The sequence below is a fragment of the Thunnus maccoyii genome, chromosome 4 (genome assembly GCF_910596095.1).
Source record: "Thunnus maccoyii chromosome 4, fThuMac1.1, whole genome shotgun sequence".
Lineage (NCBI taxonomy): Eukaryota > Metazoa > Chordata > Actinopteri > Scombriformes > Scombridae > Thunnus > Thunnus maccoyii.
In genome coordinates, this window is record NC_056536.1 from 14,024,352 (window position 1) to 14,043,556 (window position 19,205).

The 19,205-nt window shown below is 37.4% G+C and overlaps 1 protein-coding gene across 3 annotated transcripts in view; it reads right to left on the bottom strand.

Annotated features, from left to right (window-relative positions):
• cntn3a.1 (contactin 3a, tandem duplicate 1) overlaps nucleotides 1–8,169 on the bottom strand; it is a 77,386-nt gene extending 69,217 nt beyond the window's left edge. For all 3 annotated transcript variants that reach the window (XR_006095969.1, XM_042410149.1, XM_042410148.1), the window contains exons 1-2: nucleotides 7,681–8,169; nucleotides 240–383 (exon numbers count right to left, since the gene is read on the bottom strand). Coding sequence is in view for 2 of the 3 variants with exons in the window: in XM_042410149.1 (XP_042266083.1) it covers nucleotides 240–294 (55 nt within the window). In the remaining variant the exon portion in view is untranslated. The remainder of the gene's footprint in view (nucleotides 1–239; nucleotides 384–7,680) is intronic.
• Nucleotides 8,170–19,205: the final 11,036 nt, after the last annotated feature.

Below are 19,205 nucleotides of genomic sequence, written 5' to 3' on the forward strand. Positions count from 1 at the left end.
TGTTGATTTGCTGCCTTGAGCCACCAATGAAAAGGAACGGCGTGAACTTCTCTTACAATTTCTAGAATTGATAGAAAGCTTTGGGCACTCTTTGCCATAAAACCTTTTAGTTTTCCTTTTTACTTTCAAGTGCCATCTGTTCTGTATGCCAAGTATTCATCACAAAAAAATCTATAAATAACAATTCTTTTCCAGTATGCTAACAACATTAAAAAAAAGTGCATGTTTGGGAGGCTTACCTGCCAGGCACTCCACCAATGACAGTAGCAGTATAAGTTTCCATAGCAACTCCATTTTAATGGTCTCAGGTCAATACAAGCTCACATCCAATCACAGGTGTGTAGAATCCTGGCTTTGTCCTTTTCAGCACTTTCACCGTTCTTCTGTCAAATGAAAGGGAAGGAGGGGGAAAAGCCATTAGACATTCTGGTCACTGGTCTCATCTGATGCTGTTATTTCACACGGACAATAATTGTCCATGTTTGCCAGGCAATTACTTTTATGATGTACAACATGAGAGGAAAAAATATCAGTCACGTCCTAAAAATCAAAGTCTTTTGCTAATACATTTAATCTTTGAAAACACTCAATTTTAAGGTGATATTTAAAATCATCTCTGTTTTGAAATGCAGACAATGGTAGTCTGGATATAGTGTATATCTGTTAGTATAATCAAGAAACCGCTCTGTCTCTTGCAAACACAGAAATGATTTGTTCAAGCAAAGCACTTACAAAACACTTGTGCTGCAGAGTTTGCTTAAGTGTGCTTAACACTGCATAATAGGGATCATGTCTGCAAGAAAAAAACATAAAGGGATTTCTTGCTTGTACTGAAACCTGCTGAGACAAAACAAAAAGCAAGCTGGTTGTCAGACACATGTAATAAAGCACTGTCCTGGCTCCTCGAATTCTTTTGAGCTGGAGGGATTATGTATTTCTGACATAAAGAGCTGACTGTACCCAGCGCAAAACCATTTCTGGTCCCCCGGGAGACTCACACAATTGATTTTCTCAAGGACTAAACCGTAATTTATCCCTGCTTAGACTCAAATAAAGTCCCCTAAAAAGTGTGAACTGATAATGAGACGTATTCCTCCTGTCACAGATAAACAGTGATGTATTTATTTGTCTAAATACTCAAACATGTTGATAGCTATGATCATTTCTGATAAATCAGCGCATAAATGTTTGCATGTGATGGGCTGGTTATGGAGTGAGAAAGGATGAAGAGAGGAAATTAGCCATTGTCTTTGCTCAAACTGACTCTCCTTGGTACATTTAACTGACTGATGGCACATTTTTCTCTGATTACACACCATCAGCCTACTGAAATAAATGAGAGGAAAAAAATTAATAAGAGCGTACAGTGTAGTCTATCAAAAAGCAAGTGCCAAAAAAGCAGAGACAACTGAAAGATTACACTTTTATAGTTACTCAGTTATCTGCACACCTCTTATCTTTGCACCACTGAAAGGCATGACAGAGCATACTGATGCTTATGCGAATATATCAACTGTGTTCCTGACACATTCGCCTACACTACTCTCCCTTCTGAGTGTACTAAACCATTAAAGGCAACACTTTCCCTCCATAAATCTCATTATGGAGATTGGGTTTAGAGTGTCATCTTAGTTCCAACTTATCTTGCAGTTATTAGGATGCAAATGTCATGAGTAAATGTTGGCTTTTAATAATAAAACAGAGAGACTTCAAATCCCTTTTTGTGCTCCTGGATATTTTTGGAGTGCTCCTCCTTTGAGGGAATAATTGTGGGAGATGCACTGAATAAATTATTTCATACAACGTGTTTAAAAGAGAAAAGAGGAGCCTAGAAATTCAATAAAACTTTAAATTCCAACTTCACACTTACACCATGATATTAACATGTCTGGCTAACATCTATCACTTAAACGTACACTAAATTTAACAAATCATCAAGTTTGATTTTGACTTCCTAAGTAAATACGTCACCTCAGGCTGCAGATTGAACTGTCAAATTAACATTACACTTGCAAATATTGCTTCATGTTTTCCAAAACTATTCAAGTAACTGTTTTGTCAGCCATGTAAATGTTTGCCACTATGGTCATCTAAAATTAATTTATCCTGCCTTGACAGCACCACGAGCAAACACAACCAGAAAAGTGTGAACTATTGAGACGTCCCATTCATAAAAGCAGGTATCTGTTAGCCTCTACCAGCAATCTCTTGATCTCTATTCCTCAGCAAGCCCTGAGACACAAGACATCAGACAGGGTGGTTAGTGGGAGGGGGATAAAAGACAACCTTTTGATCCAAAGAAGCTCAGCACTAAGATGATGGCTAGGGGATTTGGGGAGTGTCCGTGGCAGTATTTGACTTCTTCTTCAACACAAATGAATTACGCCTGTGACCTTAAGTGGTAGTGACAAGGCCAATGACTGACTTTCATCCCAAATTGATTCTCTCATTTGTTTGCCGTATGAGATGCAAGTTAATGATAGGAAAGGCTTTCAAACTTTGCCTTTCAAGTCCCACCCTCTTTCATGTCTGTGGAAAAAGCCAATGGTTGAAAAATGAAATATGATCAAGGCTGGAACGACAGTCATGACCTAAACATTTCCTGACCCAATTTGTACAAACTCAACTGTATTTAAATGTAACACGACGACAATGAATTCAGCCTTTCCTACCACAAATGCAGATGATGTAAATGGCTAATAACATGCAATAAATGACACGTTTACATATTTTCTTTCTTTTTCAGTAATGATTCAACCACTGCCGACCCTGTGATGGGCATGCTGTATAGAGTACAACATTACCCGTGTGAAGAGTCTCATCTTCCAAGCTGTGAAACTGACATTTCAGCTCAAGTACTTAAACAAACTTGTCAGTTTCTAAAGGAAACATAAATAGTATCTGCCAAATTCAAAAGCTTTGACATTAGTTTACCAAAAGCTTGCCAAACCGTGATGATAGATGATGAGAGATGCAAACATTTTCATTAGATCTAAGTCATGAGATGAGAGATCTGCAAAATGTCAGGTGCAACTCAGAGATGTCATCTCTGACTCTCATGATCTTTGGGTAAAATTTCCATAAATATTTAGTTTAAAGGAAAAATTTGCAAAATACCCAAATGTCATGTTAACATAATACCAAAATCATGATGTCCGCTGTTATATGAAGATTATATGAACGCTGAAAATTAATCAACAACAAATTTTATAATTAATTTATCGTAAAATGTATTAATGAATCAGCCAAAGTACCACACATTTGCTCGTCCCAGCCTTTCAAATGTGATGATTGCTGCTTTTCTCTGCCCTTAAGGAAAATGTGATTTGCATTTTTCATTAGTTTCTGCCTTTTTACAGAGTAAATTAATCAATTAATGATCAGTCAATCAGTTCCTTGTAGTAACTGTCAGATTCCATTCCCAGGCGTGGTAGTACAGGGACTTCATCTAATCACATGGAATCAATGGCATGTAGCAGGCAGCAGGAAGTTAGGATGTAAAACTCTGTGCTTTATTTTATTTGACTTTTGAGGAAATTCAGCTGCTTTGAGGGAAGCTTTGGATTTGTGGAGACAAAGCACTCATCCAAATTTCAGTGTTGTCAAAGTGACACCTCTTTTCCTCTTCTTCTCTGACAGCACCAGCTGGAGTTGATAAACCACAGATTGTAGTTCAGTCAGCCACAGAAGCTGACAGTGATGGCAGTTGATTCGACCCTCTCCACTACAACCGATCTCTCCACTGCTATCAATTTTTCAGGGCTCAAAAATGTATTAATAGAAGGGTACTCCAGGTCCCTTTGGTTGAAGAGTCCAGATGAAGATAAAATTCACACTAAAATGCATGAGCACCCCACACACACACACATACACACACACACGCCCGAACCCCCCCCCCGAGCTCTGAATCATGAATGAGACCAGACTCCCACACTCCGCAGAAACGAGACAAGACCAGGAAAAATGGCATACAATGCTGCATCTTTAATCACCTGAGCTGTGACTTCACTTGATCTGCAGACACCAGCTCGATCAGTGTTTTCCTGCATGTGAGGCTCATCTCACGGCTCTGAGTGCCTCCAGTCATTTAAAATTCATTTTCTGGTGGTGCTCGAGTTGAGACTAGTAGTAGCAGAGAACGTGAAATTTCTCCCTAATCCTGCATATTTTGATTCACCGCAGACATGAATCAAAGATTTACCAAGCAGCTCCGTGGAAGAGTGGCAGCGATAATGATATCAAGTCCTAATCAGATGATAGTATTTTACAGTTATGAGCCTCTTTACTCTAAATATTTAATCATTAAGCCAAGTACACACAGGAATAAGACAGCAATTAAGATTTTTCTTTTTTTTTTTTTTTTTACTGTGGGAGCGATCTATACATTGACCAAGACTATACTGCTGTTTTTTGAAGTTCTGAAACAGTTTTCTTTTTCATTATTGAACTGACATTGTCCTCGCTCTATGTTAAGTAGGTCTCATAAATGTTTGTAGCCTCCTGTACAATTTTAACATGAAAAGAAAGGCAGTACTTCCAAAGCTATTTTGAAGCTTCTGCTAACACTGATTGTAAACATTGAACTCAGGGTAATTTTCAAGCTACACAGAGATGACGAAGCCACAAAACCTTTACTTCCTCCTGCCAATCTTGCTCTTCTATAATCTAGGCACATATAACCAATATGCTCAAAACTTTGTTGAGCTGCAGCTTTTATGTGTGCCAACGCATTTTTTTTCTTCTTCCTCACAAATGGCACACTACGGGAGTCAAGGAAGTGCCAGCGTATTCCCTAGCCAAGATACTACCTCAAATAGTGGCACAAGACAAAGAGACTAATGGTGTTTTGATCTAAGCACACAAGCCGCAGGCATGACATAACACGTGCCAGCTTCTTCATTTCTCCAGACCGCACCGGGGGCGCTCCACGAAAGCGCTCATCCCGATCTCCCCTGTGACAAAGACAACGGAGTACGTTGAAAGGTTCTTCCTGCTTACACGCATGCTCCAAGCTCCAAGTTTTAGCATAATGGACCTAGTATATGATAATAATTTACGCATCATTATATAAAAATGCATGAAAATTCAGTTAGAAAGTTTCTCAACACCCTTTATCCCTATATATATATATATATATATATATATCACGTTCCCTGCTACTATATATATATATATATATATATATATATATTATATAGCATTATTGATTAAATGGTTAAGTCTCAAGCAATGCGCCCATTGTAAATACCCTAAAATAAGTAATAGATGTGAGTGAATTGATAAATGGTTGTAACCTTTTGATTTCATTGCTAATAGCCGAGATGTAACTGGGATGGCCTAGATTTTAATCACTCTAATTAGGCACCTGCAGCCAGCATACTGTGTATTTGTCTTATAACTGATGCTAGCTCTGGCTGAATGCGTTTTTAGGCACAAGTGGGTGACAATTCCACCGCACCTGCCTTTACCAAGCCACTAATTAAGGATCCCATTAGGATTTTAGAGCCTGCCAATTAATAGTTCCTTAAATACACAGATTTAGATCTTTGGTGGAACACCTTTCTGTTATCATGGGAGGCAATTTTAAAGCCCATGATGGAGGTAAAAGGCAAGCAGTTGTTACTTTGAGGAATAGAAGATCATCTTATAAACAAAAAAACTTCACTGTCAGTTAAGCACGATGGCTTAAGGCATTTTTGGAAACACTCTAATCACAAAAATCTGGCAAACTGTATCGTAGAGATGAGTGTAAACTGTGGCCCAATGCCAAACTACAGTATGTAGCACATATATGTTCCTACTGCACTGTCTTGGCAGTTACTACACAACAAGTTTATGAACTTTCACACTGTGTAAAGTCAAGAAGTAATACAAGACGATGTACAGTATATCAAACTACAACTTGCAGATTCTGCTTTAAATTTCAGAAATAACATTTTTTGTCCAGTGTGAATGCACTGCCTCCTCTGTTAGGATTAGTATTTAATATGTAATTTCATCAGTTGTTGAAAGACAAACAAAGAGGAACTTGTTTGCTGCATGTGCCTCGTTACAGTGTCAAGATCTAGAAAAGCAACGTCCCATCCATTTCTCAGTTTACTCACACTTAGTCCACCTAGAAAATAGGCAAGCATATGATCCACATGGATTTGTATTGCTGCTGTTCAACCTACATATTTTGTAGAAGAGAAGAAGAATTTTATTAATGCATGTGCATTTCAGTAGGTTCCTCTGAACTATATCTGTCACTGTCACAATTGTACTCAGTTGAATAAATTATATAGATTATATAGCTTAGCTCTGCAGCACAACAAAAGCATTTTGTTATTTTTGAACATAAAGAAAAGGATGAACAGCAGAAGCATAAAAACTGTAGCTCATCCTACTATCTATGCTTACCTGTTGTGCTCTAAAATGCTGGGGGAGAAAAAACATCCCTACTTATATCAAAATGCACATAATTTTCCCTTGCATCAACATTTACCAGAGCTGTTCCTCCACTTCTCATGCAGACCAGGTTCCACTCTATGACTACTATAAACTTCATGTTCCACCCACCTCCTCTCTCTGAGACAGTGACATCATCAGAAACGTGTCCAGCCATAAGCACACTTCCCCAAGGAGATGTGTAGTAGCTCTACATTTCCAACCACTTGGATACAAAAAGGTAAGAGGAGTAACACTCCAAAGCAGTGTTTAGAGTAGAGAATTAAACCTTAGCTTGTGGCAGTAGCAGTTATGCCTAGGGAACATCCAGATGGCACCATGTCAACATGAAACTAAACCCAGTGCTTACAACACTGAGACTTCCTGCTGAGAGGCAAAATAACACAAAATGTCAAAAAGGTTGCCATAGGAAAGAGTTAAAAGCCAAAAGAATCTATTCTCAGCCACCCCTTAATTAATAGCAGAATCATCATGTGCAAGGCAGCTCCTTCCCAAACATATGGACACTTGATATCATGAGAATCAATATTTCCAACGCAGTGGCACGCTTAAGGACTTTAGACAATCTGAACGGCAATCAAGCTGGAAGCTCGGTGCAATCAAAGCAAGCGAGAGATGATGAGCCCGGATTCAGCCCAATCCCCTCTGTTGATCACTGACAACAAATGACTTCTGCCAGAGGTTTTAAATGAGCCTGGATTTGATAAGTGAATGTGTGCCGCTCTTATAGAAAACATGCATGGTGTGATAGCCGTGGCAATTAAAGGACACAGATAATTTTATTATCTCTAATGGCTTATATGGAAATTGTATAACTCAACTATGAATTGGGACACTAGGATTTCAAACCAGTTCGTTCTTCTGAATTAATGCACGGCCATAAAATGCATGGAGACAAATATATGCCTTGACATGTAGGCTACAATTACACGCTGCACGTTGTAATAACTGTGCGCTGCCTACCATTGCCTGTGATAGAAATAAAAATGGGCATGCATAGTCTAAAAAAAAACACAGAACAGGACAACCTATATGCTTATATCTTGCGGTGAATGTCTAAAATATTAAGTTTGACACTATTTTAGCTACTATAATTTTCTTCGAGGCCAGAAGTGGAAGTAAGAAGTGAGAACAGCCTGATGATTGCACAGACAGAAAACAAGCGGGGAATATTGAAAATAAGGGTTTTTAACATTATACACTAGAGAAAAGCAAATAGTTGTAATTATTTACCTGTTTACGTCCCCTGCGGTGTTTGTTGGTGTTTATCCCTTCTCGGATATCCATGTTACACCGCGCATCTCCTTCACTCCTTCAGCCCAGCAGCACGCAGCATCGAGGCGACGGCGACAGTGAAGTTCGTCTCTTCAAAGTGCGGATGTCGCTCTCGTACAAATGGCCCCAAACTCTTTCTCTTTCTAATATGGCTAACCCGAGCCCTTGTGTTCACTGTGTCTACTCCCAGTGCCACCGCTGTTGTCAGTACCCTGGTTTTTCTCCAGCATCAGCCCAGTCCTCCGTTGTCTCCACTTCAATCCCCGGCACGTTCATTTAGGACACACCGGCACTCCTGTTCGCACCGCCGCCGGTCTCCTACGAACCAAACCCGCAGCGGTTGCCTCAAACAAGGAGGTCTACGTTTCGTGGGTCTTTACATTTCACTGTATGAATTAATTTTTAGGGGGCAGAAAGTGTCCACGGTCTGGCTGACGTCGTGTTGAGCCTGACACGTCCGGGCTCGCGCAAAAGGATAAGGACTGTACAGTAGTTGCCTGCGCGCGCGGCGGTAGTGGCACATGGGACATCGGAGGTGCATTTACAGTAACCTACTCGTCTTATCCTCAAACTGGCACGAGAACTCACCCTATAGAAGACCTTTCATATCTGAAGACGCTTGAGAATATTTGTTTATTCCCACTCATTAAAGTATTAAAAGGTCATTTTCTTCCAGTGTTTCAATCAGAGATAAATAAAAACATGTCATTTTATTATCAGAGGCTACATTTGTGAGGGAAAAGAGTGACTTATAGGCGTATTTTAATTGCTTACCACTATCAATAAATGTTAATATACTTATATAAAACAGGCAAAATAATGCACGGAGGAGCTAAAACTCTGAAGTTACAGTAGCAGTAGCCTGCCTACATTAAAGTAAACTCTTCACACTGTGAACTGTATGCTCTTTACAGTGGTGGAAAGTAAGTCAGAAGCACACATTAAGTCAACTGCTGTACCTCCTGTAAGTACAATTATGAGGCACATGTACTTTACTTTACTCAGTTATTTCCATTTGCTTCAACTTTATACTTCTACTCAGCTTTAGTTAGTGTATGAATTTTCATACAAATCACATTATCAGTTTGTAAAATACTTGTTATAGATTAAGGCTGCAACTAATGATTATTTTCATTATGGATTAATCTGCAAGTTTTAATTAGTCTGCCACTTTTCTCAATTAATTACTTAATTATTTGATCTATAAGATAGTGAAAAATGTCCATCACATTTTGTCCTTGGTGACCTCTTCAGATGTCTTGTTTTGTCTAACCAATAAGCAAAACCCCAAAAGATAATCATATTACACTGATATTAAACAGAGAAAAACAGCAAATCTTTATATTGGAGAAGATGGAACCAGAAAATGTTTTGCATTTTTGCTTAAAAATGGCGATTAATTGCTTAGAAAAATAGTCACCAATTGATTTTTTTGTCAATCATTTAATCTATTATGTAAATTGCTACAGCTCTATTCTAGATGAAAATGCCCAACACCACCACAGTACTGTGCAAAGGTTTCAGGCACTGTACATGTTTAGACTCTTATCCATGATGCAATATCATCAGGGAGGCTCGTGCTCTGTCCCAAATTTATTCTGCAGCATGACAATGACCCCAAACATACGGCCAGTCATAAAGAACTATCTTCAGCAACAAGAACAAGGAGTCCTGCAACAGATGGTCTGGCCCCCACAGAGCCCTGATCTCAACATCATTGAGTCATTCTGAGATTACATGAAGACGCAGAAGCAACTGATACAGCCTAAATCCAAAGAAGAACTGTGGCAAATTCTCCAAGATGCAGGAACAACCAACCTGCCAAGTACCTTGAAAAACTGTGCAGGTGTACTGAGAACTGCTGCTGTTTTAAAGGCAAAGTGTGGTCACATCAAATATTGATTTCATTTATGTTTCTTCTGTTTAGTTAACCTTGTATAAGGTTAACTGATAAATAAAAGCTATTCGTGACATTAGTTTTTAAAGCATCCTCACTTTACTTTTAGTGCCTAAAACTTTTGCACTGTACTGTAGGCCTATATATACATTATATATTAAAATGCCACTTAAATGTTAATGCTTATATAATATTGATACAATAATATACTGCATATTATAATATAAACCTGATAGGGGCAACTCTGCATGATGAGTGCTTTTATTATTGGTATTTTGAGTACATTTTACCACTTATATATTTTTACTTAGGTACAAATTTAAACACAGGGCTTTTACTTGTAATGGAGCAATTTTTAAATACTGATATTGCCATTTTAACTCGTATAAAGAATCTGAGTACTTCTTCCACCACTGGTTTATTATTCATGTTGGTTAGGTTGACAGTTTTTGTGTATATGACTGACATATTAAGTAATTTTGCACAATTTCCATGCACTTGGAGCTTGGCAACAGATGATTTTGCCTCTTTGAAGCTCTGCTGGTTGCCTCGTGCTTTGAAAGAACACAGAAAAACCGTGATTATGGCATTCAACCTCAAATAACCCACCTTTGTAGCAGGGTTTGTAACTGTGATAAAAATTATTCAGTTAATTTTTCATGATGCGTTAACGTTTTTTGTCTTCCCACTTCCCTTCTCCCTCCTCCTTCTTTCTCTCTCAACCCAACCGGTCGAGGCAGATGGCCTCCCACCTAGAGCCCGGTTCTGCTTGAGGTTTCTTCCCGTTAAAGGGGAGTTTTTCCTTGCTGCTGTCGTCAAGTGCTTGCTCATGGGGGAATACTGGGTCTCTGTAAATTAAAGATTACGGTCTAGACCTGCTCTATGTGAAAAGTGCCCTGAGATAACTTCTGGTGTGATTTGGCACTATATGAATAAAACTGCCTTGACCTGACTTGACACTGTATATGGTATTACAAACTAATACAAAATTTACACAATAAATAAAGAGTCATGTCTGAAATCACGTCCATGTCAGTTGATTACTATGTCAGTTGATGCACATCATTACTACTACTACACAACACTGGACAGATTGCCAGCTCATAAAGTTTAAACAGTCAGAACTTGTTATATGCACTACGCCTCTGGCACATAATCCACTCATAATGTTGAGTGGGATTTAAGAGAATCTACTTCTGTTTGAGCCAGTGGGAGAGTGATAATTACAGAAGAAATTAATGAATGCCCCGCTGAGCCTTAGGAAGGCAAAAGGAAAAAAGAATATTTGGATTAACCTACTGAATGAACATTTAGTATTCCTTAGCCACCCATGCACACTGCTAATAATGGCGCATCAAAGCTCCAAGGAACACTTAATAGTATAGCCACCCTAAACACAAATATCTGCAAATAGTCTTGAATATTTCATGAAGTCTTTAATGCTCAAGACTGGAGGGAAATTTTTCTTATCAATTTACTGTGATGATTTCTGCCAAAGGAAAACTAACTGAATTCGACTTCATGCAGTTTTACTTACTTCCCTCTGATCTTTATGGGAACAGATACTGCATGTGACTCTCTCTATGTGACAATGAGCTTTTCATTGTTGTTTGGAAGATGTCATTTAAATACTTGAATTACGTTTGTCCTCAGGCAGTAAATGAGATGCTAAAATGAGCTGCTTGTCAACGTCGCCAGGAGTCAGAAAGGCAAGCATTTTCAGGGCCGCCTCTCTGACAGCAAGGGAAGACAGATTATTTTCTGCAGAGGTGTCACACTGCCACATGCTCTTCTAGACACAGGCAAAACAACAAATATAAAATAAATAAAGTATTGTCTTTAATCACAAACATTTTCTCTGTGACTTCCAGTTATAATACTGTTGTGTGTCAAGTTCCCTTTATATCTGTGTCTGATTATCCAGCCAAAAAGCCATCATCTCACAGCTGCAATAGGTTGCATCTGGACTCTTTGCTCTCCATAGCAAGATACATCACAACATTATTTTTACCTTGGAATTTTGTATTTAGGTTTTTTTTTTTTTATCTGTTTGTTTTGTTACCACCTGCATTAACTTATGTAATTGTTGCACATGAAGAACTGACTAAGCTGAAGGGTGATCTGGATCAGCTCTTTCTGTCAGAGCAAAGTTTCTGGCACAGGTGTGCAATATTCTCTGCCTTTGTCTCTGCATGATGTCATTCAGTTTTAGTCAAATGAAGGACGGTCAACTGCTCAGTCACCTGTTCAGCAATGCAGACAACACACTGGAGCTTATTCTTGAGACAGGAGGTTGCAGTGCTAAACCTGAGACTGCAGTCTGATGTGAGGGTACTTTCTGTTACTGAACTGCACAATGGGCAGGATATTCACTAATGGCCTTTGATTTTACATATTTTCATCCTCATTTAATGCTGCTGGTGGTGGTAGACCCTTAGAAATTGATCAGCCAGTGGACTGGCTAGATTAACATATACAAATTAACAATATGATTGTAGATTAAGGTCCTATTTGGTTTAAGCTGTTTATTTGAATATGTCTATGGAAATTTATCCTGAGATTGAGTTTCCCTGTTGCCATAAACCAATAAACTGAATGAATAATCACAGATTCCTGTTTACCCAAAATGTCACCCTCACAGACAGAAATCACAGTAATATATAGAAGAGTACAGCCATCCTGTCTGACATGAGAGGGCTGCCCTTAGACAAGAGAAAGACATGATAATCCAAAAATGAAACCACGGTAAATGGCTGACATAAAAATGTATCCATGTTATGGATTAAGAATAGTAGTAATGTGTTTTAATATGTGTGAGGCAGCTACAAAATGAATACATTATCCTGTTTACATGACACACAGCAAAGTTACTGTAGTGTGGATGAGCAGGCAGTTTAGTGCTGAAAGGATTAGTCAATTAATTGATTAGCTGCTCAACCAGAAACTAATCGACAACGGTTTTATCGGTCAGATCGACATTTGTGTGTGTGTGTGTGTAGATAGGTAAATATTGTATTTGAAATGGATAAATACACATTTATAAAAAAGAAAAACTAAGCACCAAGCACAAACTTGTTCACAAAGGTGTACATACTATTGTACACCACATTTATAATAAATAATAATCTACAGACAAACTGTAGATATGTGCAGAAAATGTATATGTATATGTAGAATATCTGGATTGATGCTATAATGCTGTTATATAGCATTGTAAATTGAATACCTTTGGTTTTTGGACTGTTGGTACAATTACACAACCAATTTGACATTTGGACACTTTTTACTCTTTTTACATTAGTTTACTTAGTTAATCTATAAGATTAACTAAGTAAACTGATTGATAAAGAAAATTCAGATATAATTTGTTTTTATGAACGTGAATTTTTCTCATTAAATTTTTAAGTGTCTTCACCTCAAGGTCATTAATGGAACAGTATGATCTAAAAATTTCCACCTCTCTTCTCAGCTCAAACTTATTTTTGTAGCTGAAACTCACAAGACAAGTGTTGTTCATAAACTTAAGAAGCTTGATGGACAAGATAGGACATACAATCATGGATTTACAGTGAGCAGTGGAGAGGAAAATAACACACATCCCTGCGTTACACCTGTGCTTGCAGCCTGGGGCTTGACAGGTAGCTGCCTTCGATCTGTCAGGAAGTCCCATATCAACCCACTCATTGAGGGTGCAATGTACAGCTGCAACAGATTGCTGTGGAGCAGGTACAGGATAATAGTGTTGAAAGCAGAGATGAAGTTCACAAATGGGATCCTGGCATAGAAACAAGAAGCCAAAACTACAGAGCCTCTGTTGTATGTGTATACTCAACTAGGATATGTAGGCAAAGTAGGGTTTGAAAAAGCAGGTCTATAACACTCTGGAGATTAGCCAGTATCAGGTTTCATTCTCACAAAGATAGGTACCAGCAGTCTGAAGGCATTGCGGAGAGTAAGAATGTCCTTATGTCCAAAGTAATGGCAACTTTCTGGTGAGAGTGGGACTTTTGAATGTGGCCAAATGCCATCAAAAACCAAAGAACATAAAGCTGCGATTCAAGTGGAAATGTAGACTATGCCATCATTATACGAATAGAAACCCTTAGTTTAACTGTTAAAAAATTCTTCCTACTGACCATTTAAGAATAGAGAACGGAGCCGAAGAATTTATTTTCTTGTACAAGAAGGAGCGTTTCACAATGCAACACACAGGATGAGGTTACAAAGAAAAAGGCTCCCAGAGGAGCGCCTACAACAGGGTTTTATACATCTTAAGTGGGCATTACAGTTCTTTTCTTAATCTATCAAAATACAGACTTATAGATAACGTCATGTCTGTTTTCAGTTCTCCTGTCCAGGAGCCATCTTGCCCAACTGACCCCCAGATGACATGTCTCACCCTGTCTCCAATGAATTTTAATTTCTACATCTTCCTCTTTACAAATATAATACTGAACTTCCTTAAACCTTAGCTGATAAGTCTGCTGATGTTGCAGAGTTGCAGTACAAGACAGGAACAATTCATCATGATCTAAATAAAATAGTAACACTCATACACAGTGCAATCATAATTTTTATAACATTAACTATTTCCAAATATATTTTGGAGGAAGCATAATTACTGAATGACTTATGTTCACTGGTAAGATTTTTCCCATCCAGAAGTCATAAGTACGCTGTAATAAACTGCTGTAAAAATACAACCAAATTCTATACTGTAAATTTTAACGCTTTTTTGAACCAAAATCAAGAACAAACATTAACAGTAGGCTACTGTACTATTTGACAGTAAAATATAGTATTTTCATTTTCACTGCAGCAGTAATGGAGGCACAGAAGCAACATGCAACCATGAACAACATCTGGTTACCCAATTAGCAACTACGTTTAATTTTTGCTAACATTAAACTGATATAATCCTAGCAAGCACTTGGAGCATTTTCAGGTAGAGTTCTTCAGTTGGAAGTTTGAATTACCGGTATTTAAACAATATTTTCACTTCTGCTTGCAAGTCAAGTTTAACTACATATCAGTGAATTCTAATAATCTATACCTACACCTTATGAGCCCCAAAAGACAGAGTGGTAATATTGGTTGTCTAAGCTCAACCCAAGTGTGTTCCTAAGCTGTAGCTAGGTGTCTGCAAAGATACTGTAGTTTGTTGCCAAGCTGTACTAAAAGCTAGTGATAATAATATGTGATTTTCCAGGCAATGCTGTTTGTTTGTACAAGTGTTACATGTTGTTTTCAGGTGCTTCATTGTGATTAACCCTGAGAGGGGAACAGAGGCCAACCAGGCTAAAGTGAAGCTTAAGAAGACAAACAAGCTCACAGTGAATCCTTATCACCACTCTTCTGAAGAACTTGACGTCACTTCATGAAGGTAAGTTAGGTGTCCTTGTTTAAAATGTTCCTCGCTGCCATTCAACTGTTTCATTTCTTTTTCTCTCACTGTGTGCTCGATTTTCATTCTTGTTTTTTTCTCACTCAGTGAGCTGTGAGCCTGGAAGCCAACCCTCTGCCAATTATAACAGAGGACATTTGAAGGCATTACCAACTGTGTATCCTGCAATCTGTTCATTTGTGCTTTTATATTTTTTTAATATTTTATTTTATTCAGTTGCTGTTTAGACTCATGACTAAGTTTTGCTGGCAGCTCGGGATATTATAATTAACAGATATACATTGAATGATTTTTTTCAAACACGTATACTGAAATTTATTTGGCATATTTGAATGCCTCTGAATAAATGTTCAGTTCCATAAAGCTGTCACTTGTCTCATCCTTTTTTGTGATGGATGTTATGGTAGAGGGGTTATGACTTTTTAAATGTAAAACTGAGCAGATCTCATTACTGGACCAGTGAGATTGAAGACACATTGTTATTTACAGTATATGTCTGCAATTTATGGTTGTTTTCATTAATATGAATAAGAAGAAAACTTTTCAGTTGTTTACTCAAACATTTATAGTAAGAAACTGTTAATGTAGATTACAATAGCAACATAGTGAAAATACAGGTCCTTACTGCAGGCCCAGCTATAGTATCAAACTGTAAACACCACATTCTACAAAATAATACAATAATGATTTTTACAGTAATTAACTGTTGAAGTAAATTACAGTGGTGACAGTGTAAAAAACAGTAAAATACTGGCAACTTATGGACATTTCCTCATTATATTGACAATGTTAATACATAACATGATATGAGTGGCATCATATTTCCTGTAAACCGTGTTTGCTGATTAAGGTCGTTGTATATGAACAAAATTTGAGTTGAAAACACGGATCAGCCTCCACTCTTAATGGAAAGAGTCTTGCCTTACCCAAAAGGAGGCAACTTCATTGAACAGCTAATGAAAAGAGAGGCATGCTGGATAGATGCACACCTTTTGCCATTTTTGTGAAAAGTTGTTTATCTGTCTCTCTCGTTGCCTCTGTATCTAAGCCAAAATGTTTGAACTCTTGGCTACAATTGTTTGCTTGGGAAAATTAATACTGGAAAGGTACTAGTTACTGGGTTTTATCATTCACTCTCTACACCTGCAGGTGCAATAGATGATTTATTTGATTTGATATCCAGCTATGAAAATTCAGAACTTCTTATTCTGGGTGATATGAATATTAACTGGTTAACTAATACTTCTGATCTGAAAAATCTCTGCAATGAATTCAATCTCACACAGTTTATGTCTTCTCCAACTCAGCCAGATCTAAAAATGTAGAAAAGGTCACACTTCTAGATATTATTTTAACAAATAGACTTCAACATTATAAGTCTAGTGGTGTTTTTCCTCTAGACTTCAGTGACCACTGCCCAACAGCATGCATCACTGTCAAAAGGAATTTTTAACACTTTTCTGAACAAACATTTTTGTTTGATTTGTGCTATAGTGATAATGAGTTTACCATGGCAATTCCTGATCCACACTTGGCCCTAGACTATTTTATATAAACCTTTAATTTCCTTTGCAGACAAATATGCGCCGTTTAAGAAATTCAGAGTCAAAAACAGAAAGAATCCTTGGTTTTGTTTGGAAATTGCTGAAATGTTACATAAAAGGGATGCTGCCTGGTGCAAAGCGTGAACAACTAAATCATCCTCTTGATTGGCAATATTTTCGTCAACAACAGAATAGGTGTCTCACTGTTATTCTAAATCCAGTATTCCAAATCTTTCATTTTATGTCTCTGCACTATCTGAAAGCAAAGGAAACCATTTGGAAACTTTTGGAAAATGGTTCAATCATTATCACATAATCCCTCTTCATCCTTACCCAATTAAATTGTTCAAGGTTCCATCGCTAGCTCAGTCGGAAAGAAAATATGTGATGCAATGAATATTTCATTTCTTCAGGTTATTTATTTGAAAATGCTGGATATCTCTCCCACTGTCTCTGATCATAGTGCACCTTGCTGGGCAAACAAATAAGGCACTCAGACCTTTTTATTGAAGCCTTTTACGAATCATGAAGTGTTTAATGCTCTTTGTTTATTGATCCTAAAGGTACATTGGGGCTAATCAGTTAGAGCCAAGGCTTTTATTATTAGCAGCTCCATTGTCAGTTGACTTATATAATATATAAATAATAAATGATTACCGACCAATTTCTAAACTATCATGTTTAGTTGAAATGTTGTCTCAAAACTCCATTATAAAATCGCATCAATCAGGATTTAGACCTGTGTATAGTACAAGCAGGATTGTATCACCATTTTTATTGATTTATCCAAGGTTTTTGATACTGTCGATCATCAAATTCCTGGAATCTATTGGATTTCATGAAAAGTTGTGTAATTGGTTTGCAAATTACCTCAGTAGTAGAACACATGCTGTTGTGGCTGATGGCTATCAGTCCAACTTTATGAGTGTTAACAAAGGTATGCCACAGGGCTCTATTCTAGGACCACTTTTATTCACAATTTTCATAAATGACTTAGGAGAAAATGTTAGAAACAGTACAATTCATCTGTGGATGACGCAACCTCTGTTGATCAAGCAGTTTAAAACTTGCATTTTGATTTCTGTGCTATACAGCACATTTTAATTGATCTTAAATTACTTTTAGACTCATTTACCTTCAAACTCATTTTTACACAACATACATTTTAAAACAAAATGCATGCTGTTTCTAGAAAACTGATTAACAGTTACACTGAAGTGAATATTACTACCCTTAATGGGACACCAATTGAAAGAGTATACTCCTATAAATATCTTGGTTTCTTGCTTGATGACAAGCTGTGCTTCAAAAAACATATTAATGAACTGACTAAGTCTTTAAAAACAATACTGGCATTCTTTTATAGAAATAAGGCATATATTACCCAAATCGCGAAAGGCAAACTGTTCAGTCAATCTTTTTATCTGTTATGGACCATGGTAATTTATATGTACTGTACTCTCCTGCCTCTACTCTTAAACCTCTTGATGCAGTCTATCATTCTGCTCTTAGGTTCATAACTGGGGATGGCTTTAGAACGCATCATTGTATACTATATGAGAAAGTTGGGTGGCAGTCATTGGCAGTTAGAAGAGAAAGGCGATGCAATCTATTTTTTTTATAGAGCACTTCTTGGAAAACTTCCTGGGTATCTCACCCTCAAAAATCATCATGTTAGATTGGGAAACTGGCTTTTAAATACTATGCTCCACACAAGTGGAACAATCTGGAGAAGCTTGTAAAATTAGACAAGCTAATCCCTTTTAGTCATTTTAAATCTCTTTTGACTGACATGGAGCAGTATGAATGCACGTGTTTTTGAATCGATGTTGTCTTGTATGTTGATGTCTTTGGCCTGTTTGTTGTATAATCTATTGGTACTGTAATTTTTGCACTTTTATTCTTTCTATTGTTCTTGCTGAATTGTTGTCGTTGATGTATACTGTAACTTTCGTGTGCTTTTTATATGTACTGTAATCATGGCATCCATGTAAAAGAGAGCTTGCTCTCAATGGCCCTCCCTGTTTTAATAAAGGTTTGAAGAAGAATATGAGTATATGAAGTATATGATTGCTTATATGAATAAAGCAATGAAGCACTGGATTTTTATGATGGAATAACATAGCTCTTTTTTCTATCTGCTTTATATAGTTAGAGCTGATACACTGTTGACTCTTGTCAGTATTAGATGTAATGTATAGGCCTGTTAGACCTTTAGACAGCTCTTTATTTATACATGATTTGTACTTTGTCTATTAGACTTTAATTTATTAAGAAAGACAGATACGTTTATCACATAATCAGCTAAATCAGCTGCTACATTAAGCTTTAAAAGTGTACACCTGTTGCTGAACATGTGATGAGCAAACCTGAAGAAGCTACAATACAACACTTTTGTATGTTTTGTACGACTTAATAAATAAATTAAGTCGATCTGGACATTCTTGATGTGTGCTTTAATTTTATATTGACAGAGACAAGCAAGTTCTCAGAAATACTTCAACGAGAAGACCTGACTATTTCTTTCTAATTAGTCATGTCAGTTTGAAATGGTGTAACACAAGGACTTTGATATTGACTTGTGACTCCTGGCTCCACAGGCCAAATTGTCTGAGTGGGAGATATCTCACAGAAAATC